Consider the following 23,734-nt stretch of genomic DNA (forward strand, 5'->3'; position numbering starts at 1 on the left):
GCGTTGAATGAAGCCCTCAGACGGGACCTTTCTTGATCTCTGTGGCGATGCATTACCAGGTGCACTGGTGCATGTGTGCGCTCATCGCTCACTCCGGCGCTGGGTGTATGAGATGCCTCTGGGAGGGGGTGGGGTGGGGGGGGGGGGTTACAGCCACACAGGACGCACAGTGTGACAGCATGATGTAGTAGGGAGATGCTTCATTCACCATATATGGCTGATCCTGTAGCAGCGAGGGATGCTAACAACAAAGTGGATCTAAACCTCTACCTAGCCAGTGAGACGTTCCAGGCCTAATTCATAATTACATGGTTACAGTAATGCTTCAGGCTACTCAAACTGCAGCCGCATAGGAAACCTGGTGTCAAAGTCCCCCATAATCTACTGTTATCTCCTCTCATTACTATCACACGCTGTTCACGGTGCTACTCCTATTAACATCGTCTCCTATCGCCATGCTAATGAGTCATAAATGGGGACTTTCAAAGGGCTTAAGAGGCGGGGAGAGATATATCATATACTGGATTATTACTTTCAAAAGGGAGGGAAAAGGCCCCAGAGGAGATGATAAAGTTGCAAAATATGTCTTAATGGATATTTAACTCGATCATCTGTGGCCAGTGGATGAAAACCACGTTCTTGGTAGGAGTGTGTAACACAGTACTGAGTGATTTTATTTATTTATTTTTGATTGTAAAAAACACCCACCTTGAGTGACCTGATCTTATACAACAAAGTGCTGCCTTTTACTGCGTCATTTTCTTTAAGATGAATTGATTTCACAGCACTACTGGCGCACGTTTCCTGGTGTTTTAAGAGAATACATTAACTGCCTAAATAGAAGGCCAGGCTCCTCCTTTCTGGTGGACGACCATCGGTGTCAGATTGTATCAGCTAAAGCTAATTAATTCCAGCTGTTGTCCTAATTGCCAAATGAAAATCTCGGCTGTTGTCTGACGATTGTGCCAATGTCAGCAGAATCTAGACTGCCAAAAACGAATCCCTAGGGAGTTACACAGCAGGTTTATTCTCTTTCTGGTATCCAAGAAAACCAACTTCTGAATGCCATATATGTGTTATATATTAGTGGCATTATCCGACTTGATGGTGGCATTAGACAAAAGGTCAGATTGTAACCAAATCATTAGGAATAACACTCTGGAGATTAGGAATATTGAGTTACCAATTTCATGGAAATCTCGTCAATACATGTTCCATAATCTTGATTGACCAAAGGCCTGACTGACATTAGTACCCTTAGAACTCACCGCTAGCGACAAAAATGTAAATGAAATATCCATAAAGTTCCAGACCAGGGGTCACTAATAGGCGGACCCAAACCGCCGTTGTATCTGGACCCAGACCTGAAACCGATCGATAATTGAGAATTATTACATTTTAACGGGGCAGCGCAGCTCTTCTAGCCTTTACCGTACAGACGTGAGGGAGAACGAACCGTCGGAGAGAACGTGAGTCAGAGAAATTATTCCACAGATAAAGTCCCGGCACACTAATGTATCTTTTAGAAGATGAGAAGAATATAATATCGTGGCTTTTTTTGGGTGACATCACTTCACACCTGAATGAACTGAATGTAATACTGCAGGACAATTCAGTTCATTTCTCTAAAATGAAGTAATGTATTTTAAGACTCATATTTTGCAAAAGCTTTCCGTTGTGTATTTTATTGTTTTTAATCCAGTCCTTATTTTACTCAAAATGACAGAATGTTAATTTGTTATTAGAGTATGTATTATTTATAATTAATCCAGTTCAATTTGAAATCTGACAATAAATATCGTTGAGATATTATTCATCTTTATCTTTCTTTATTTTAAATGACAGACGTTGATACAACTGTTAGGCTCCTTCAATAAATATGGGACTAAATCATAGCGCAAGTTAGACTTTATTGTGAGTTTCCATACCTTTGCATGAGGAAATTCTCTCTAACTGGACTCCATGAATATTAATTGAATACCCCTGCTCTAGACACTACATACTTTGTTTTTATTTGCTTTTATTGTAACTGCTTTACGATATATTATGTTGCTTAGGGTTGCAACATGTGACTAATTCTTTACAGGTAAAGGTAAATCAAAAGATTATCAAATTGAATGAAAACCAGAATGTAATCTGTAACGAGTTTCGTGTGTGTGTGTGTACCTTGTGGAAGGTCCTGAAGTAGGCTGCCTTCTCGTCCGGGTACTTCTCTAACCGTCGTGGACCTTTACTGGAGGCCTTCTTGAACACCAGCCAACACCTCCGGAAGATCTGACAACAGAGAACGATGGCAGCCCCGTTACTGAAACACAACTCTCCCGGAGCAAAGAAAACAGACTAAAGAGACACAAAAATCAACGCCTGCTCTACCAAAGCTGAGAGCAGATAAATGAATGCCAGTCACCGTCCTAGAATTCAGACTTACTTTTAATCACTAAAGTCACTTCAGCAAAATGCCAAAACATCAATGCAATTGAACAATTGACTGTGGAAGTTTTCCCACTGATCTAATCTTAGATTGGCCTTAGGGTTCATTCATGTTGTTTACATTGGAAAGCACTGACATATATTACACACACAGCAAAGTGATTCTCACCCTCATTACATACTTAATCAAGCTGAATGTCAAGAAGAGAGTAAACGCACCAAACAGAAGTCTTGGGAAAGGAAATTAAACCATTCTGCCTCATAAATCAAATATATCTGTAAATAAAAAGAAATGTGGAATGTCATCCAAATGTTATGAGCTCATTAATAATGCATTTGTACAATATGTCTATGACAGCTGATGGTGCATTATCATTATCAGAGTTTTGAGACTTGAGTAAATGCTTTTGATTTTGGAAAGTAGCAACTCCAAATATTCTCTTATGATTGTTTGCATAGGGTGGTAATATGGGCTCATAGGCCGTTCAGATTGCACCTTCAGAAGAAATGAAAGAACTTGTTCTCGATCTTCTAACATATCTTCGATGAGATGAAGGATTAGGAATAACACCTCATTGGTTGTGTGTTTAGGCTGTAGTGCTCTGAGTTCCCAGTCTTTTCAAGAAATCATTTTCCAAGACATGTACAGAATATTTGAAGGGGCCAATAAAAGAAGTAGGATACCAAAGGGAGGCACTAAGTTTGTGCATCTAATATTTGATTGTTCAACTCAATATTGGCTGAGGAAAACATTTGCTCGGGGGGAATGTAGGTTAGTAAAAAAAATATATTTTATTTTTATTTTCTTTATTAATTAATGTCCCAAATCCTGGATATATTATTGATTGCCTGATTAATTCATTTCCCAATTTCGAAGTGAATTCCCTGGTTTATTTATTAGCAATAAGGCAGAAATGGGCTGTAACTGTAGACATTAAACTGCATTTCAGAATACGTGCATACACTAACAAATATTGTCCCAGAATCTAAATTAGAGCAAGTGTTCAACACATTTCAAATTCACCAAATAACTCGTATTCCTAAAATGCTTTGAGCAAACTACTCTGCTTTACAGGCTGAACAACTGTAGCTTCAACCTGAAGTAATGTGCTTCCATTTATTACAGGCTGTGCGCACAAAATCAGTTTTTCTTTTTTGCCACACATTGTGAATTGCACAGTCACCCAGACAAAAAGTCTCTCTCTCGCTCTCTCTCGCTCTCTCTCAGATTACGAATAAATTGTATTGATTACTGGACCACAATATGGCCTATCCACCAGCTGTAGATGACACAAATACAGGATGTTGTATCATGGAATTCAGGTCAAATCATGAAAAAGGACACGTGAACACACAAAATCACTATATGTATGTGTACATCTGTCATTTTACCTGCAATCACGTAGCAGTCTTTAGCAAACCATGTAATCATCATTCATGAGCTATAGGAACTGCCCTGTTCATTATACATCTTTAGCAAATACAATGGGCAACTTTTTAACGGTTGAAGGGAATTTCCTTAACTCCTAAAGAAACACTTCTTCCCTCAGTTTATACGACATATCTAGACCGCTACATTTGTCGATACATGGTTTTCTTTGGATTGCAACATCCCTGAGGCTCCATAAAAAGAGCTGTTCATATCAGTCCACTGCATTACCTCACAGCAGAACTTTGGAATTCCAAAACATAACCTTTCCCTTTACACAACCAGTGTCGAAGGTGTAAAAAGCAAAACACATATACAACAGTGCAGCTGAGAGACAGACTAAGTGTGATGGCCAATAGCTTATGAGTCCTATGTGGTTGCCTATCTTTAATAGTGGGACCCTTCTATTTCCTGGCGCAGACAGCCGCTATCACTCTGCCTGATGTATGATTGCCCTGGGCCGCATGGTTGTGTTTGGGAATCATGGATGTACGATTAATTTGTTTACTCAGCCGGTGTACTTCATAAAAGGCCCACTGAGTTGAACTTGGCACTTTGCAGTAATTGACTAGAGTGGATCCCTAGGTCCTTATCGGTCTGCCTTGATGGGCCTCCATTCTAGTTAAGTATTGCCTCGGCCCATTATAAACAGCAAACAACACAAAATACAGCAGTGCACAACACATACCCTTATGCACGGTGGATCATTCTCCACCCCCACTCCACATAAAAGGCTTTGAAGTACGGAAACAAAGGGGCAATCAAATCTTACCCAAAATTGAAGATTCTGTATTCATGTCTTTAAAAAAATGCCTATTAAAACAAAAGAAAACTGCAGCTTTGACAGAAAAACAAGAAACAATGTGAAACCCTTTTGACATTGGCCATTACCACATTTGCAACTTTTAAACAGTAAAATTAAAGGTAGCCTCAATTCCCCTTTGGGAACTTGAGTCAAAGCAATGCTGCCTGCTTGCCGCACACAAAGCAATTCACCCATAGGAGTGCTCAGATTATGTAATTATACCAGCACAAAAGCAAGCTCAGTGAGATAGCTTATGCATAATAAGAACTAGGGTGTATGAATGGAGTGGGCTAAATCTTGCCTGTTCCACAGTTGTCGATGCTTTGTCAAGGCAGTCCTGTTCTTTGGCTGCTGGTGGATCTTATTCAGAGACACTCTAACATTTATTGTAATTACACAGACGTGAATGGGACTCTGCTAGTTTGGTGCAACTCATTTAATTCCAGAACAGTGTAGAATACATTGGTTTTCAGTGAAAGCCAACCCACTGGTTCCAGAAAAACAAAGTAATGAAGAAGAGGAGAGTTCTGATGAAAATTCTGGTGTTATACCTTTGGTTTCTCTTTGTGTCACTGAGAGAAATTGCCATACTTTAGCTATTTTTTTCAGATTATAAAAAGAGCTGATCTGGTGACATCTCTTCTGTGAGTTTTGAGGTGTAGTTCTGAGTCAAACATAGTACCAAGGACCCTTTACTAGGGGTAAATCTGTCTCTGTCCAGTTCTGCTCTCTCAACATAGGAGCCTATAACTAATAGTTTCCTTTTATCCAATAAATCTGGTTGAGCTGTGAAGGTTTTGCAACATCCAGACACTAAAATACATCTACAAAGAGCATCAATTGGTCTTGTGTTCTCAGGAGACATCGCCACATAAAGCAGTGTATCATCAGCATAGGGCTGGGCGATATGGCCTAAAAAAAAAATCTCCGATTTTTTTGCAAAAAATCCGATTCACGATTTAAATCGATTTTTTCACCCCAAATTTTTGCAGATGACAGAAGCTGTTGAAAACAATTTTTTATTTTATTTTGTGATGATTTTCCCAAGTAGGTTGATAAAAATAAAGTGCAAACAAAACCTGAACATTGTAGAAAGGTGCCTGTAGTATACAAAAAGTATTTGGTCACTCTTTTGTTTCCCTGAATCATTTAAATATAAAATTAAATTAAACATAACATTAAATGGCATTAAATAGTAGCCTTCCATTGTAAACAACTGTGCAAATGTAACTTTTTACAGTAAGCTTTTCTAACTGAATACACTGATACAAACACAGCATGAAATAAAATGTATGTGACCCTTTAACATTCACATTTTCAAAAGTGCAACATCTGATCTAACATCAACATAACATATTTTGCACAGTAAATAAGTGCATGTAAACAAAATCAAGTGCATTCACAACATAACCAACAGTATTAAACAGTAGTGCATGTTTTTTCTAAATATTTTTTGCCAGGAAGACAAGCCTTATCTACTACCTCTGGCTTCAGGCATGCACGGTGGCATGTAACAATGCCCCCCCACACACTGAAAAGCCTCTCAGAGGGGGCACTTGTAGCTGGCACAGAGAGGTATTTCTTTGCTAAAGTACTTAGCCTTGGAAAGTTAAGTTGGTGACGCTTCCACCAGTCAAGTGGATCGGTGTCTGGGTCAACCTGCTGGACCACAGGTCAGTTGTTGCGGAGTAGAATGACATCCCCTCCAGCTCCGCAGAGATCCTTTGGCGTGTACTATTGTACAGCCGAGGCAAGGCAACGTCAGAAAAATGTTTACGGCTTGGTAGCACGTATCTGGGGTCCAAAGCTTTGAGAAGGTGAATAAACCCCGGCTTTTCCACGGTGTATATGGGCACCATATCTTTTGCGATATACATCGCGACTGCATCCGTGATGGCTTTCCACCGGGCACTCTTCTTCTCATGCGGAGTACAGTTGGTGAATGTCTCCAAAATGCTGGGTTGTTGTTGTGAGGTGGCGGCGGCGTCGCTTGTGCTCCCGCGGTCCTGCTCCCTCCTCAGGGCAACAACACTTCTCCCACTCGGCAGCATGCCTCTGTTTGAGGTGCTTTTGTAGCAATAGCTTTTAGACAGACCTTACATCGTGGTGCTGTTTGTTCTGTGTCAGATGACACGAACCCGAACCATTTCCAGACCACCGAAGACACATTCTTCCCTCTCTTAAGAACGAGAGCTTCACTGCTGGCCGCCATTGTTTTCGTTTGTAAACAATGCGCGCGCACTCTACTACGGGAACCCAACGGGGGGGAGGGGTGGGGGCGATTTTCTCGATTTTCAATAAAACACATCGCCTTAAAGCACACATTCGAATTAATCGATTAAATCGATTTATCGCCCAGCCCTACATCAGCATATGGGAAGAGATGCAATGTCTCAACTTGGGGGTAAGCCCATAGATTAAAAACTACTGGTCCCTATATAGATTCTTGAACAACCCCATTAGTGATTTTTGAGTGTTTGGAAAAATAGTCCTCTGTTGAAAAAATTACAATTACTTCTCTGCTAGAAAGATACGTTGGAGACAGTACAACTCGGTCTTAAGTGGTGTAGTTTCAAGAGCAAGTCCAATCGCCTTCTGTCCGTTATGTTGTCTACATGTATTAACAGAAGCAGTTTCTCAACAGGGGACCTATAAATGTGAACTCTGGACTCTGTGCCTTTCCCGTATAGGCCTGATCGGTAGGTCTCACTCTCAAAGTCTGATAAATGAGGGAGAGGCTCATTAAAAGTCAGAGCAGGCTGCCTCATCTGCAAACAGACACATAAACCTCACTCAACATGTACCTGCTTAGAAATGCGCACACACACACACAATTACTACCATCTCAGCACTTCTCCACAATGATGATTAAAATAAAGCCTCTGTATGCAAGTCTTTTGAAGACAAATTACTAATCATTATTATTCAAGTCATCCACTGGTCAAAATGGTGCTTTCAGTGAACGGCAAAATTCAGCAGGTCACGAGGATCAGAAAAGAAGAAGTATATTTATTGTGCATTCATTATAATTCTGAGAGATGGGATCAACCCACAGGGCCACTGGAATCCAAACGAGATTGGGTCATTAAAATTTAACACTTCATTAACACAATCTTAGAATGATTTATTGAAGAAAATTATTTTTCCAACACGATTTCGCATGTGTATGTGTGTGTGTGTGTGTGGGGCTCTGTGCTCTTCATTAATAAGCAAACAGACCAGAAACAGGATGCGAGGAAAACAAATGAAAATCCTTTCCTTTATGGTACAATATGGCCTACATGTTTGCGTGTACATTTCCATGTGATTAATGTAGCAATACAACATCACTATGAACTTAATGTTAAAATCTTGCATGAAACCAAGAATGACTACTAAGCAGTGATGACAAACTAATCTTTGGGTCAAACATAAGATTTGTTCAACTGATTGGACATAATTCAGAAAAACAAAAACATTTTTCTGAATCATGACAGTGCCGTTCCAATGCATGTTGCACATCATATACAGTATGTGAGGTTTTGTTTAACCATGGCAATTTTAGAAAGTGTCGCATAAAACTGTAGTTGTATTGTCAACAAGGACAACCAAGTGAGACAAGATCAACATTTTTCAAAAGCAGATTATGGCGAGCATCTCCAGCTACAATGATGTACTGTGTAGTAAGTATAGGTGTCTGTCTTTACTATACTCTAAGGAACCATACGAATGAGCAAGCCAAATATATATGTACAAATATTATTAAAAAAAATATTACAAATGTATGAGTGGCCAGAAAGAAGCCTCTTCTGATAAACGGCACATGATAACATGTCAAGAGTTTGCAAATAAGGCAGATGAAACGAGGCCGTGCTCTTTGGTTCAAATGCAAAACTCTGTGCTGGGGACAAAATTTGACTTCCAATGAAGATTTTGAAATTGGTTTTCACTTTCGCATTAACAACTCAATTTTCAACCTTAAAAAATGGTGGAAATTTGAAAAGGAAAAATACCAAAACGTCCAAGAGCGTGTTTTCATTCGTGGTCATGTTGTATTTTGTGTAGGCCATCACTAAAAATGTAAGAAACCCTTTTGGTGTTCGACTTTCGACATGCTAAGAAAAGTCATCAGGGTTGAATACATTGAGCTAACAAGATGTGAATTAAATACTCTTTCTTCTGTTCCTTTAGTGCATTCCTGTTAGGGATGTCACGATAATCGATACTTTGGCTGAGAAGTTTGATGCCAAATTCTGAAAAACGTGACGGTACTTGTTTTTCCACAGGGCAAAGGTAAATTATAATGTTATGTGTTTTAAATGTAATCTTCATGTTGTTTTTGGCAAGAAACATGAGGGGATCATAATTAATTCCCCAAAAACTGTATGCAATCAGTAATAAGGAGAGTAAGTCAAAGCTCAAATGTATCTTCTTTTTTTTAACCGTGGTATCGTATTTGGTAACAAGAGTTGTTGAATTTCAATAGTATTGGTATTGACAGCCAAATTTCAGCTGTCGTGACATCCCTAATCTCTGTATGATTATACGCTAAAGAACAATGAGTACATTGCCACACAGAGCAAGGCAGCGTGTAAACTAGGCAGCAGGAGAAAAAAAAGAAGCAAGGCGCTGGAGAGAACATTTCAAGGGCAAACCCTTCACTTTTAGGCAGGTCTGTCTGTGGCAAGGAAAACACTTCAGGAGGCTCTTGGCAAGGTGCAGCGAGTTCATCAACACCAGCTCTACTCCAACAACCACACTGAGACTGTTGTTCGGGGGGGGGGGGGTACCGGAAGAAGGATTGGAGCCAAAATAGGATCACAGATGGAAGCAGACTGTTGTTGGATGGGCTCTTGTAAAAGGTTCAAAAGGAAACTGAGAGCATGGCTGTCTACATATAAAATAACCTTGCTTAATGGCAACATTTAATATTACAATAAACAATAAAGTTTAACTTGGGATGCTGACAGGTGAGTGTGTAAAACCATGACTGAGAGGTCTAGCAGATACTTTAGGAAGCCAGACGCCTCATGGACCTCAGTAATGAGCCGTCTTTGAAGCCTTAGTCATTTTGTGTAAGTGGCCTCAAACACAAAATCCTTTCACTTCACGGGAAACTTCTAGCATTATTAAAGAACTGTCTCGGCTCTCAATAAAATATGGGCCTATTTCCCCCCACAGGCAAAATCACTTGTCTTTTGGATGAACCGGGGAACTGTCTGAAGACATGAAAATGATTTCCAATGACAGCCTGCTTCAGTTAAATGACTAATCACATGGCAGAATAAAAATAGACGCCTGTTCAATTCTCGGGAGTTAATATTGAAACACAATCGTAATACCTCAGAGGCGCACTTGCATTCATTATTCCTAAGATATGCGATTTTTAAAAAGGGACAAATGGGGGAAGGGTTTGTAACCTCTCCGTGATTCATCTGTCCTACAAGCTATGATTGAGAGATGATTGCTGCCGCACATACAAGACACGAGAGCACTTCAATCAAGGTAGTCCTGCAACCCATGATGATCACAGACCGGATTTAGCTGGCACTTAGCATGTTGAATACTGAGCTATTTCTGAACAAGACCCTTTTTTAACCTTGTAATCACAAACAAAAAAGCATAAAACCTCTTGATATAGCCTGGTTCTGTCTGCGTTTTTGTTTTTATGTCTTTAACTCCGAGCAGTAGTGTGGATGAAGTCATCCTCCTCGTTCTGCATGAGGTTCAGTGCTCCCCTGGTGATAATGACGCCTGATGGGCTATGACCGACCGGGCCCGACGATATCAGCTCCTGGTGCTGGCAATCAATTTCAGACGGCGGCGGGGTCTGTGCCGCGGTGTCCATCTTTCTAATTTGATTTGTTATTCTGTCGGACAGTTGTTCCAGCAATCATTGCGGCGATCACTCCGCCCGCCATGACCCCTGCCTCCCCCTCCTGCCTCCCCCTCCCCAAATCCTCCCAGGACTACTGGACCAGTTCAACAATCCTCTGCCAAACGCGACCACTAAAAAACGTTTGCCTTAAATGCACCACTGCTCCCTCTGTCGCTCTCTTCTCTCGTCGCCAGCTGTCACCTTTGACTTGATACATAACACTCATCCCCACTGAACCTCCCTCCCCCTGTATGGAAAATACATTTCCCACCGCATCTAAAATGTTTGGACATCCAATAATTTTGTAATTCGCCCCTGCATACAGCTGTTGGCAGGGTGGCGAGCCAGCCGTGCCCCAGTTAATCATAGATTACTTTATCTGGGCCATTCCAAATCCTCATGTGTAATGCAGTGCTACCTCAGCAGCAAGTAATCACTGCCCCCCACTTCATCCCACACACACACACACACTCCCCCTCCTCACTTTCTCTTCAAGCCTGGTTCATCTCTTTCTCTCCTCCTGCCCTCCTGTCGTCACTCTCTCTCTTCTAAATTTCTTCTCTCCCATTCATCATCTCTGTCTTGTGTCTATGCACGATTGGACATTCTCATCCAATGAGCCAAATTGGTCCTGAATTGTAAAATTGCAATATTTGTAACCCTGAATTCACAGCTGAATACTGGATTTGAATGTCACAATGTGGCCTGAAACATAAAGGACAACAGGTTACGGCTGATTCCTCACCCGAAAGCAAAGGGTGCGTGCGTCTACACCCAATTTGATATCAGTGATATTAAAATGACCACGTAACACAGAGAAATAACAGAGGGCGAGCGAGAGATTAGGAGAAAGCCAGGAATGATGAAAAATAAGAGCATTAAAGAAGGAAACATAAATTAAAAGGGTCAAAAGAAAGAAAGAGTCTGCTTAAAAGAGAGAGGTTGAAGATGTGGAAATAGGTGGTGAGAGCAGCTGCTGAAAAAGTGGTGCGTGGGAATCGGTCGGAGCTAAAGAGGCAACTGGCTGCAGCATTGGGATTCATGATGAGTAAGGCTTGGGGCTTGTGGTCAGAGCACTAATCCCAGATCCTTGACGACTACCTTTTTGCTGTGTCGTCCATAAGAAACCCTCTTCCCCTAATTTACGGCACAACATATACACCTTGGAAAGCTACAAGGCGAGTCCTTCTGTGCTTCGTCATCCTCGAGTGCGGGGAAAGTATTTCTACTGTTTGTTGTAACTGTTGTAACTGTGGGGAGAGACGAGGGACATGTTAGACCCACGCTGGGCAACGCAGCCTTGAGCAGGAAAACGTGAGTTAAAATGTCACACGCTGAATCCAGCCATCACGGCTACTGTAGCAGGGCTTCTTTTTTTTTTTTAAAGCACAGCACGGAAATAGCCGCTAAAATATTCTGAAGGAGATGTAGGTCAATATTGAAGTTTCTCTTGCAGGTGTGAGCAAGTGAAGAGGAGTAGAGGTATAAACAGGGCTTAGACTATGGCTTCACCGGCATCCGTCCTTGGGCATTGAGTCAAACTGGCAAAAGCTAGGACAAAGGACTACGCCACAATCATAATCCCGTAATGTACTTGTATAGTTTTATGATGTTGCTTACTTCAGTTATTCCATCATATATTTCAGCAACTATTGATTCTCATGACAATGAGGTTGCCAAGCACTGCTGGCAAGCGTATACAAGGCAGTGCAATGTGTAAAACATTTTATTTTTTACGGTGGGACAATTTTGCTTGAAGTCATTATGACAATTGCCTGCTCTTTGAACCATCCCTCATCCAAAGCTCTTTATGTATTACAGCTTTAGTCAGCAATCCTCTGCACACGCATACACACACACAGAGCAATTTCCATTTAATCCATGTACAAGGCTGAAGCGTTCACAGGCAATAACACGCAGACAAAGAAGGATTTAACCATGGCAGAATACCCTCGCCAACAAGCAGACTGAGACCACTGTAGACAGAAAGCAACAATACAGAGCAGTGTTATTCTCCTTATGAGACCGGAATGAGTTGTCCAGCACAGTGTACCCTCAAGGCTGGTTGAACTGAACTAAGTCCATCAATGAAGAGCAATATGGTCTGCATGCATCAAACTCCATTTAGTTGTAATGTAAGCAAAGCCATATTTTTCACTCCAGTATGTTGGTGCTTGCGCTGCAGGATGAGCAAAATTAGCATCTAAATCAGGTGAGGGGCTGTTACACGGGAACCAAATACAGTGCCTCAGAAGAGGCCGACTAGCCTCTGTGGGAAGAGAATATAAAGTAAGAGAATGAAAGGAGCTCTCGCCCACACAACAATGACGCAACTCTGCAAATTACCATTAGCTGACCACTTGATTATCATATCAATAAAGACTGTGGAATCGAATGAGGCACGGACCACTGCGAGGTGTTCCAGCAAATACTTTTAGCAGGATATAATGAAACGCAGAGTGTTTTCCAGGACACGTTGTGGAGGCGTTTTGTTATTTGAATTTCCTAAAAGCAGTAATCCTCATGCATTGGTGCAGTCATCCCCCCCCCCAAAGGATTAATTCTAAAGAGGTACTCGCTCACTGATGTATGTTCGGGCTGCTTCTCTGATACGGTTAGCTGGGAAAGCAGCGGGCTCTGTGTCTGCAACAACTATTCTCTCGCGACCAGAAAAGCAGAGATTTGTGCTCCCTGGAACTAACTTGACTCGGCCACATTTGGTCTGCCAAAAGAGGACACGCTGGGGAATGGACGGCCGTGTTTGCGAAAAAGAAGGGAAATGGGGGAAGTGCACTTCTGTGTCCGATGGAGTCGGTCATATTGTTTTTGTCTCATTTCCTCCGAAAAGAACACACTGCTTTGGAATAAGTGGGCTGTGATTCGGTGTCACTGTGTGTCTCAGCATGCAATCATCGAGGAATGCAATTATCACTTAGCCCAACAGACGTTTCTCTGAGACGTGAGCGAACATAAAGAGGGGAGTTAGAGGGAGGACTGTGTGTGTGTGTGTGTGTGTGTGTGTGCGGGGTAACACCAGTTAATGTTGACCCCAATGTGTGCACTCAACTTCAAACCTACTTTCTTTAAAAGTCCTCATCAAGTTCCAAACTTATGATGCATACCATATTAACTCCTCTTTCATCTGCTTTATAATTGATTCCAATAACCTCTTGTTTTCAATTGTTTTATGACTCTTAAGAGCCATTATTTTCTCCATTATGACCTTTCGAATGATCCGCTCCAAAGTGCCACTGCCAAGGCTGTACCATTGTGGGCTCCATTTCTCTTGGCAGACCTTCTCCAAAAATCCATTCCCTTGAACCATAATTCTCGGGGAAATATTAAAAGCTGTATTATAGAAAAGGGGATCCGATTACCGCGGCCGACACTTCGGCTCATGAGAATGGAGTGCAGCTTGGCGTGCGACTTGAGCGAGTCGTCTGTAACGTTTCATGAGAGTTGGGCAGGTACCAAACTGTCACCCCGGTGCGCAGAGAGAGGTAAAACTGTCACCTCCTTACTATTAAAAGAACTCCCCCGAGAAAGAAAGAGGGAGAGAAGGAGAGCGCTGTGTACAAACTCATCCCAAAACAAACACCTTTCGACATAGATGGGTCACATGAGCTTATTTTCCTAACACAAGGTCAAGTTGTTTTTTTGTAATAATACAGAGTGACAATTAGTGCCACATAAAAAAGCCTTGTTTACTCCGCAGCTAGGGCTAATTTACATTATTCAGCAAGGCTATTTGCTTGCAATTAAAAGCAGATCAGGTGTAATCTTTCATTATTATTTTTTTTTTGGAGCAAGGCCATAATAATGTTCACCTCTGCGCCGCATTGAGTGAATTAAGAACACAGACAAAGACAAGCCCCTTAACACACATAGACACAGCTGAGGCTATCTTTGGCTGTGCACTGTACTGAATGTGCTCGGCAAGCAGGCCGATGAAAGGTAACAGCAGGAGAAGAACTCATTGTAGATCGTGATTCAAATATAAAAAGATACGTGGGGCTTCTTTTTTTTTAATCTAAGAATAACTTCCTCTGGTCCCCTTTTGAGATGGTATTTACAAATCCCATTGTCATGTCTGTCAACTCATCCTTGAAGACCCGATGCAATTTCTCTGAATTGAATTTGGAAGCAGTGTGAGAGGGACGACTGACTCTCATCATAAGATCATACATACTGATAACGACGTCTGAAGGATTTTCTGATGGATCTTTCTGATTTTTTTTTTTTTTTTTTTAGTCCTGCACTATCTGACGCATGAAAACGCACACATAAACACAAGGCCCACATACTGTATGGACACACGCAGACACACAAAGTGAGAGTGAGCTTAGCTGCAGAGTAGAGCCCCGAGGGCTGGTCTGTTGATTAATGAGGGGAGGAAGGCGAGGAGGGGAGGACGAAGCAGAAGTGTTTATGGAGCTATGATAGATTCCTCTAGGCACGGTGTTTTATAGGTGAGCCTCCAGTGTATCCGCACAATCTAGCATTACAGTACCACAGAGAACTGCAAAAGCACACGCCTTGTGTGGGAGGGGAAACAAGATGGTCTGAATATGGAGAAAATTACATTTACCTTTTCAATATCACACGGGTTAATTGAAAATATCTTTTACAAAAAGTGTTGAATAAGGGATCAAAGCCTCTCGTGTAAAACACTGCCGAGAGACATTCGCTGCAGCTTACCAACTTTGTGACGGCAACGATTTTTACAGGAAAATCGAATTTGTTTCGTGACTGTCACATCGCTGAAAGGTAATATTTAACAGCTTGACTAAATATGCTGAGTCAACAGTCAACAACAGGTGGAGGAAAATCTCTTAAGTGACATCACATCACAGATAGTGTCGAAATAGTCTTTAGAAATGGTCTTTTGGCTACAAAATGTATCTATGAATAACAAAATAGATATCATGGAGCTGAAAGTATGCCCTTTGTTTAATAAAGTTACTGTTAATGTGTGCAATAACGTGTTGGGCCACTTGGAGGCACGAAATATCTGCTAAATGCTCGCTCTCCAGCTACTTGCTAACTTTGTTTGTCCATCGTTTAGTGGTGGGCAGTCAGCATGAAGTCTGTTTTTATTTTAGATTTTAGATAGAAATTAGCTGCCAACGCTGAAAGCAGTGAGAGTGAACCACAGACAAGTTGGCACAAAGACAATGAGCCGGGTGATGATTCCCTGTGGGTTCAATGCTATGAGCGACCCCTTTCACATACAAATCCTTATGTGATTGATTGTACAAATCTTGTTAAAGCTGCTTTAAATTATATGCTCTGTTGTGTTTTCTGCACTTTATATAGAAAAATAATGACTTGAAAGTGGAACAAAGATTTATATGCGGCTGGATGATATGCTTGTTCTCTCGACTTCGATTTGTGGTGTTGAATCGAGTGTCTCGCCTGTTGTCGGGGGGGGGGGGGGGGGCGCAGGGTCGGCGGGGATTGGAAAGATTAAATTGCCATGAAGAGAGTCCTTTTTTTCCATTGAGCTGTGACTTCTCCCTCAATGGGATTAGAGAACTTTGCACTTTACAAAGCAGCTCATCAGACAACATTGGGAGCACAAAGCCGCTGTGGACAGCGCCGGCTTGGTGTGACATGGGTTTGTGTACGGATTTGTTTGTGTACAGAGGAGACGGCGAGAGACGGGAAAAGTTGCTAGGATTAAAAGAAGAGTCATGTCTGCTTTTTTTTTTTTGGAGAGAGTGACACTGAGTGAGGGCCAGGAAAGAGTGTTTAGGGCATTATTGGTCTTTTTATGGTGCATTCCTTAATCAATTTGGGTTTTAGGCATTACGAACTACTAATAACATTCTGTCGTGACAAAAATCCTTTTTGATAATTAGTAACAACGGGGAATCAATGATGTGAAATGTTCAAACGGGGTCCGGGCAGAGATTTATTTATGAAAGCGACTATATAATAGAGGCACATTTTTCACCATGAGTAACGACTGTTGGACTGTTGTTCCCATATCCTGCTGGAGATGCAATTCATCAGGGCCAATAAAGAGCTGGTAATTTGTCTTCAGGTCTTTGTCTGATGCAGGAAGCTGATGAGAACCAAAGGAAGTGACCACACGATGTATAGCCTTGCATATCTGTGAATTAATGCACCAAGTCGAAAAGGCATCCATCACAAGAAGAGCTGAAAGTAGGCTACATGCACCCACAAGGCAAAAAAAGAAAATCATAAACAATACAGGGCTTGTTAAAAATCCTCTATCTGCCACAGTTTCTATTTATATTCGGTAATCTGAAAGATTGAGCGGAGGACACGGCTAATTGTGGCCACTGGATGTAAGAATCTAATGATTTGTTCATTGATGGAATCAGATTTATTTTTTTTTCCCCGCACAAGCCCGGTCACATTTATCCATGTTGCAGAGTGTAACATAGCTGACTGTGTCGTTTCTACGCTCCACTGACAAGTACAGTTCCTGGGGTGAAACATCTCCTGACAGCCACCATTCTGGACGGCCTGTCACTGTTAATAGTGAGTGCATGGAAGATGGCAAGATCCTGTCTTAATATCTTGGACAATGGATCCATTGTTCTGCACTTCTTTGCGACCCTGCTTTGGGTGGATGCTTGCGCGGCAACCAGGGGGGGAACACACCCACACACCATTACAACACACGCTGACCACGTAACGGCCACTGGTGGCTGAACACAACCGCCCACTTGTAAGACAAAAACCGCTGAGTGAGACAAAGCACTTATTAACGGTCGTATTTGTGGACAGAGATGGGAGGAGAGCACCATTGGGTCCAAAAAAAAAGTACTTTATTGCGAGTAATAACTCTTGATTTTGTCCTCTTATATAATGGTTAGAAAAAGGCTTAATTTGCAAAAATGAACTTATTTATCAGCGTAAACTGCAAGCTAAGCATCGGACGCAGGTATCAACGGTCTGCAAAACACAACATTTTGAATAGACTAGGAGTCTAAAACCGAAAAACATATTCAGTTTAAACAAATTATATAAAAATCCTCACACTTGAGAAGCTGAAACCAGAGGGTGATTGGCTGAATATTGCTCAAAATTGAATTATTCTTCAACTGTAGTGTTTGCGTACTTAACTTATTCCCCAACAGAGCAATCATGGAAAGATATGTGCATTTCACATTCATCTCATGAGCAAACATTCACACAGTCATAACAGCTGGTAGGAGCACTACACAGTGTAATTAGATGTGTCCAACACTCATCACAAATGACTTTACCTGCTGTCAGTTTGCTGTATTGTGGCAAAGGGCCACTGTAACACAAGTACTGTCGATTGTCACACATTAAACTTCCCCTCAAAACATTTCCTACAAGACCAAAGGTGGCAATGTTCCAATAAGTACTGAGCTACAGCAGTCCTTAAATTACAGAGGGTTATTTGCCCCCAAAACAAACGGTATGCATTCCCAAGATTGTGAAATTGTTATCTCGTAAAAAAGTAATTTTAGGACCCTAAATCACTTCTGTAAATCTATAAACGGGGGAGTAACCCATCTTTTTTTGCAAATGATATCCTTTGTGTTTGGATGATGAATAACTTAAAGTCTCAGTCTGCAGCCCTGATTATTGGTTTACTGATTATTTGTTGACAACCACACTTTTGGCTGATTGTATTTCACTCCTCCTCATTCTGGACCAGACATAATGCATTTTTAATGTGTTTTATGCTTTGAGAGTTGTGGTTTGACCAATGCGCTCTCATAACTGCACTCTGATGGCAGTAGAGTACAGCTTTGTGCTTTTCAATTGTATTCTTGCTGTTATGAATTACATTAGCGGTCTATTAAATATATTATACAGTGTGTATCTTTTTAAGATCGACATTTTTGGGCTTGAGTGTTCGACCAACTGTGCAGTTCACAGTGCACTTGTAATTTCAAGATGCCCGACAGCACCTCCGGATCTGACAAACATACGATTTTAAAAAAATCAAGTCCAAGTTTCAAAACATCAACGGTGCGCTGGAAGGGGAATTTGGGGATTTGGTCCGCTTTGGGGCACCAAAACAAAATCAGGGAGCGTGCAAGGTAAGGTGGTCTAGCTTTAAAAATATGACTTTACAGCTGCTACAGCAAATATTTTAACAACTGATCCAATGACTGTTTGTAATATGAAAAGGTGTTGTCGTGTACCCACAGAGAAATATCACCCGACTCTGCAGCTGCCCCCAGCTAGTGTCTTTCAGCTAATTTCCAGCTCACAGCTCTGCTTTTTACCTCTGATTTTGATCTCCACCAATTCCTGTGGGAAATATCTGGCTCTCTAGCTGCTAAATCCTCCACTTTCATCACCAGCTAAATGCTAACTGTGTCTGTCTGCTGTTTGGTGCTAGGCAGGTATAGTGCACAGTGGGTTTTCAAAGCTGTTTTTTTTCTGCCAGCTGTGTCTGAAAACAACACTATGAGAGGTGAAAATGAACCAAAATAGTGTTGTTGTAGGCTGTAAAAACCTAAAATATTACATATTTTACCTCTGGGCCAACGTCGAAACCTACAGCTCCCTTTTTGAAGTGTCAAAACGTGTTTGTCTGCCATTTAGTCTCGCCATTCACCGACTCACCTGCAGCAAACTGAAATTGACCATTTAAGGCTCGGAAGAAACCGTTGGACAGACGAGGGGAAACTATTCATACAACAGCTGACCTTTTCTCTTTGCCACAGGGATGCTTAACCTGGGAAACATGTACCTGGTCTGAGGCTGACGCGCACATTACTCAAAGGTAATGTTATTCAGCTCGTCAAAGAGGCGACCATGATAGCATCACTGAAAGGGAGAAAGAGAGAAAAACTGTTTTTGCCGTCACCCATGCTGCTCCGAGTGCAGAGACACTTGTTTTTGCCGCTTTTCGGCATTTAGTTTATCTTTATGTCGTCAAAAAAAATACTGTATGGTCCAAAGAGATTACAATTAATTGAGAATCCACACACTGTTCTCTGGCAGCAGATTGTTTACTTGTTTGTCGTGTGTGTGTGCGTGTGCGTGCGTGTGTGTGTGTGTGTGTGTGTGTGTGTGTGTGTGTGTGTGTGTGCCTTTGCACTGTGTCAGGGGGAATAGTCTGTTGGGGTTATGGAGGGTGCAGTGTGGGGTGATGAATAGGATGCTTTTGTGCTCAGTCGCTCAACTGTCTGCAAACCAGTGAAGGAGAGAATAGTGAGAGAGCGCAAAGGGGGGGGGGATGAGGTGAGGGAGATAGCCGGATAAAGAGGAAGAAGGGAGATAAAATGGGGGAGGAGGGTGAGAGAGACACTGTTGGGTGGGGAGCACAGGTGAGACGTGAGGTGAGAGAATGGGTGGAGAGGTGAGGAAGAGGAGGGGAATGTGAGAGAGGGAGAGAGAGTGCATTCAAGAACACTGCACCGTTGTCTCTTCAGCCAACAAAGAGACAAAGAAGTTGGCTCATGTCGGAAATCGTTGCCATTCACGTCAGTGGAAAAAAAGAAAACAAATGTCCCAGTAAAAAAAAAAAACTGAAGAGAAAGTGCCCCGCCTGGTAGTTTTGATCAGTCGGAAGCACACAGACCTGACCTCGTGGCCTCAACCTTCACACTTGATGGGGTTTGGAAACGAGCCAATCATATTGACAGATGCTGATGAGTTCAGGCAAAGCTGTTGGTCTGGCCACTTTAATATCACATAAGGAGAACCATTCAACTGTACCACTTTCGAATAAAAAATAATGTATAATGCATTTTAAATGGCACAGCATTAGAATAGAGGGTGGGAGCACTAGAAGGTCAACTGTGATGCAAAGTCTTGATATGTGATATTTGAAAGACCTTTAAAGCACAAAAAAAAAAAAAAAACATTAAAAAACCATCACATGAGGTGGAAAACACCCAGGACCTTTCTGTCCTAACACTGAGAAGGTTCAACCTGACAGGTAGGGCTGGGTTTCAACTCTTTTATGACTTACTTTTATGAAATGTGTCGGCGAGCTTAATATCAAAGAACTGTCAAACTGAAAGCTTGCATCTAAAGCTGAGTTTTCTCCTGTTGTAAATGGAATGTCTCTGGGTTTTAGACTGTTGATGGGCAAAGACGGGTGACTTGAAGATCACCTTGGGCTTTAAGACATTGTGTCCATTTTATAAAGCAATCAATTCATCAATTAACAAATGAAAAGCAGATAATTAATCAGCCGATACATCTGTAAATCAAATAATCGATAGTTCCAGCTCTACTGGCATCAGATGATTGATCTTCTTTACTCATCCTTTGAAGAGAGTAACATTCCCAAAATGATTCTGGTTCACATCAGGAAGTGTTTTTGATTTAGGCGACATGTCTATATTAAACATTTAAGAACTTCTATTTCAGAGCTGAATGGATGAATCAATATGTTGATCCGTAGAGAGACGGAAAATTCATTCAATCAATTCAATCAACACATTTTGATGATAACTAAGCAAAAATACACTGGTTTCAGAATGTTAAATGTGAAGATTTGCCTTTTATATAAGAACATATTTTATTATTTTATAGTATTGGACAGTATGAAGACAATATGAAGATGTCAGCCTGGGATGTGGGAACTTTTGGTGGTAAATGTTCTCTTTCTTTCTGACATCTTATCAAAGAATCAATGAATTAACACATAATAGATTAATAGTTAATGAAAATATTATAATCTTTAGTTATGGCTCTTTTTTGCTCAGTAGGAATGAATAACTCTTGTATTTCTATAAGTATGATGTGTTAAACTTTAATCAGCCCCCAGCAGCATGATGGACCGCTGGATGGAGTCTACAGTATGCTGTACGTTTGGCTGCATTTTAGTGATGAGCAATCCTATGAAGCAAAGAGGCCTGTGTGCATCTCCTTGTCCATGATACTAAATCTGAGTCTCCTTCTGTTATGACTCTCTGTTCAGCATATCAAGTGTCTCTTCGCACCCATAAACAATATTTAGCTGTTGATACAAAGATGAAATGAAGTGAAATTGGCTGTTTGAGATCACGCTACAGAATAGCACTCACAACTCTGAATATCATCCCCGTCGTTCCAGATGTGTATTGTTTCCAGTGAGCCCATGCATGCGTCACACATTTGGATTTCCATCTCCCTCGAAACACTTGAAATTAAGCCATTTAGCAATGATGAGGGAAAAAACAAAACAGGAATAATCACAGCGATGTACTCTATTGGTGCCTGTTGATTCAGGCACACAAACAACATTATTCCTGCTCCATCTTTGTTGTTTGAATTAGTATCTGCCTGGAAAAACTAACCCTAGCGTGGCCAGATAAACACTTTCTGTCTTCCCACACCAGGGTCCTCTGAGGCCGTTGCAGCGTGGCTTTTTCTATGATGAAACAGCAGCGAGCGGTGGAGGGCTGAGGGAGTGGGCGATCAGGACACAAACTGTTATTCTCCACGAACAGCAGCATGAGATGTGGAGCTGGCAGAGATATGGCAACCATATATACCTCGAGCACAGCTAACGCAGCAGCGTGCATCCTCGGTTGCTTTTTTGCAAAGTCAAACACGCGCACACTCCCGCTTTCTCTGAATGCATCTATAGCTAAAGGCATACGCAAGATGTAAATAAACCCGAGCCAACTGTATGTGAGCAAACTAATTAGCACGTTAACAACAACAAACGTCTTGCGCTTTCATTTGTCACATCACGCTTGTGTAGTGCAAGTTCCTTTTTATAGCGGCGGTAAAGGTTGCTCTTACTCAACGACAATTACTCTTGAGCAGCAATGAAAGACAACCTTGAATGCGGCGAACAATAGTGGAATAATGTTGATGAAGCCAGGTGATGATGTGAGGAGGCAGACATCATTAGCCTCCATCATCACACTTCATCAAAAGGAGAGGGAGTGTGCCCCGCTTTGCTGGCGTAATGAGCTGGAAGCATGAACAAAAGCAGATGGCTTTATGAGTCAGACAATAAGGCGCTCGTGATTGAATATATATCATTCATTTCACTTTAAGCAGGCTAGCCATCTCCCCCCCCTGGATTTCAATGAGACTTCTCAGTGCTGGGAATAATTCATCATTCCTGAAAAGAGAGTCAGAATACATTACGGCTCTGACCGGTAATACGCTGATGACAATGTGTACGATGAATGGCATTCCCGGAATTCTTATTATGTTGTACATCCTAGAATCCATAAAGCACGGTGTTAATTGGCCCCGTGCCTCATGATGGAGACACTTATAGCCTGTGGTGCTCAAATGTAAGTGACCTTATTAGAGTCAGTTGTGGTGTGGTTAATGTCTGTTATACTACTTTTTACAAAAGTATCTCAGTTAGCGTTATCTCATAGCATTTTTAGTTCCTTAAGATTGGTAGTTTACCCCCTTTTTCTCTGATGTAACAGCTCTTGTATGAAGCGTGTTATCTGTTTGTGAGAAAACTGCAACAATGTTCTCAATGAAAATAAAGTCACAGGCTGGAGGTTGATCATAAAGGTGGGAAATGTGAACTACATCCACATGACACCAGCCGTCAATCATGTGGACTTTACCAACATCTCAGTATGTGCAGAAGAAGTATGTTTTTTTTTGCACAATGAAACTGAGAGAAACTTGGCCGCTGCTCGCGCTGCTCTAATCTGTCTTTCCTCTTGAAGAGCTCGTAGCAGGACGGCTGCCTATGGAGCAATTAAAGCCTCTTTCTTAATCCAGCCGCCCCTGATGCTTAAAGACGGCAAACAACTGGAACTCCTCCTCCTCCTCCTCCTCCACGGCGCGAGACAGCAAGTGCAACAGTACTCACCCCCAGTTTCTTACTCCGTATCCTCACGTATCCCTGTTTGACTATGTCGTTGAAGTTGGAAGCCATGGTGCGGGGAAGCGGGTGGCTTCCTGCTCGAGGTGAAAAATAATAACAATGTAACCTTTTTTTTTTTTTTTTTTTGCGGGCAGCGAAAATATGTTACTTGAGGTTCGTTCGGCGAGACATCCAGCGGCAGGAGAGCGGGCGGTGGGCAACCTGCTCCTGTGTCAGCGCTCAGGCTGCCCGGCTTCAGCGGCGCGATCCATCCGCGCGAGAGGAGGGAGATACCATTCGTCAGCTGATTCACTTCAGCCGGAGAGGAGAGGAGAGGAGGAGAGCGCAGGAGAGGCGCGCTTCCTGGACCACACCATCCCCGAAACAGCGAGGGGGGTGGGGGATAACTGCTGTGCAGGGAGAGAGGGCGTAGGCATGTCTTTGATTCAAGCGGGGATGCAGACTTTT

At 41.9% G+C, this 23,734-nt stretch overlaps 1 protein-coding gene across 1 annotated transcript in view; it reads right to left on the minus strand.

Moving 5' to 3' along the window:
* dok6 (docking protein 6) overlaps nt 1–23,338 on the minus strand; it is a gene marked incomplete at both ends in the record, with an annotated part of 40,702 nt that extends 17,364 nt beyond the window's left edge. The window contains 2 exons of the mRNA XM_079292593.1: nt 2,167–2,274; nt 23,273–23,338. Coding sequence (XP_079148719.1) covers nt 2,167–2,274; nt 23,273–23,338 — 174 coding nt within the window. The remainder of the gene's footprint in view (nt 1–2,166; nt 2,275–23,272) is intronic.
* Between the last annotated feature and the right edge of the window lie 396 nt (nt 23,339–23,734).

Source organism: Melanostigma gelatinosum, assembly GCF_949748355.1.
Source record: "Melanostigma gelatinosum genome assembly, chromosome: 20".
Lineage (NCBI taxonomy): Eukaryota > Metazoa > Chordata > Actinopteri > Perciformes > Zoarcidae > Melanostigma > Melanostigma gelatinosum.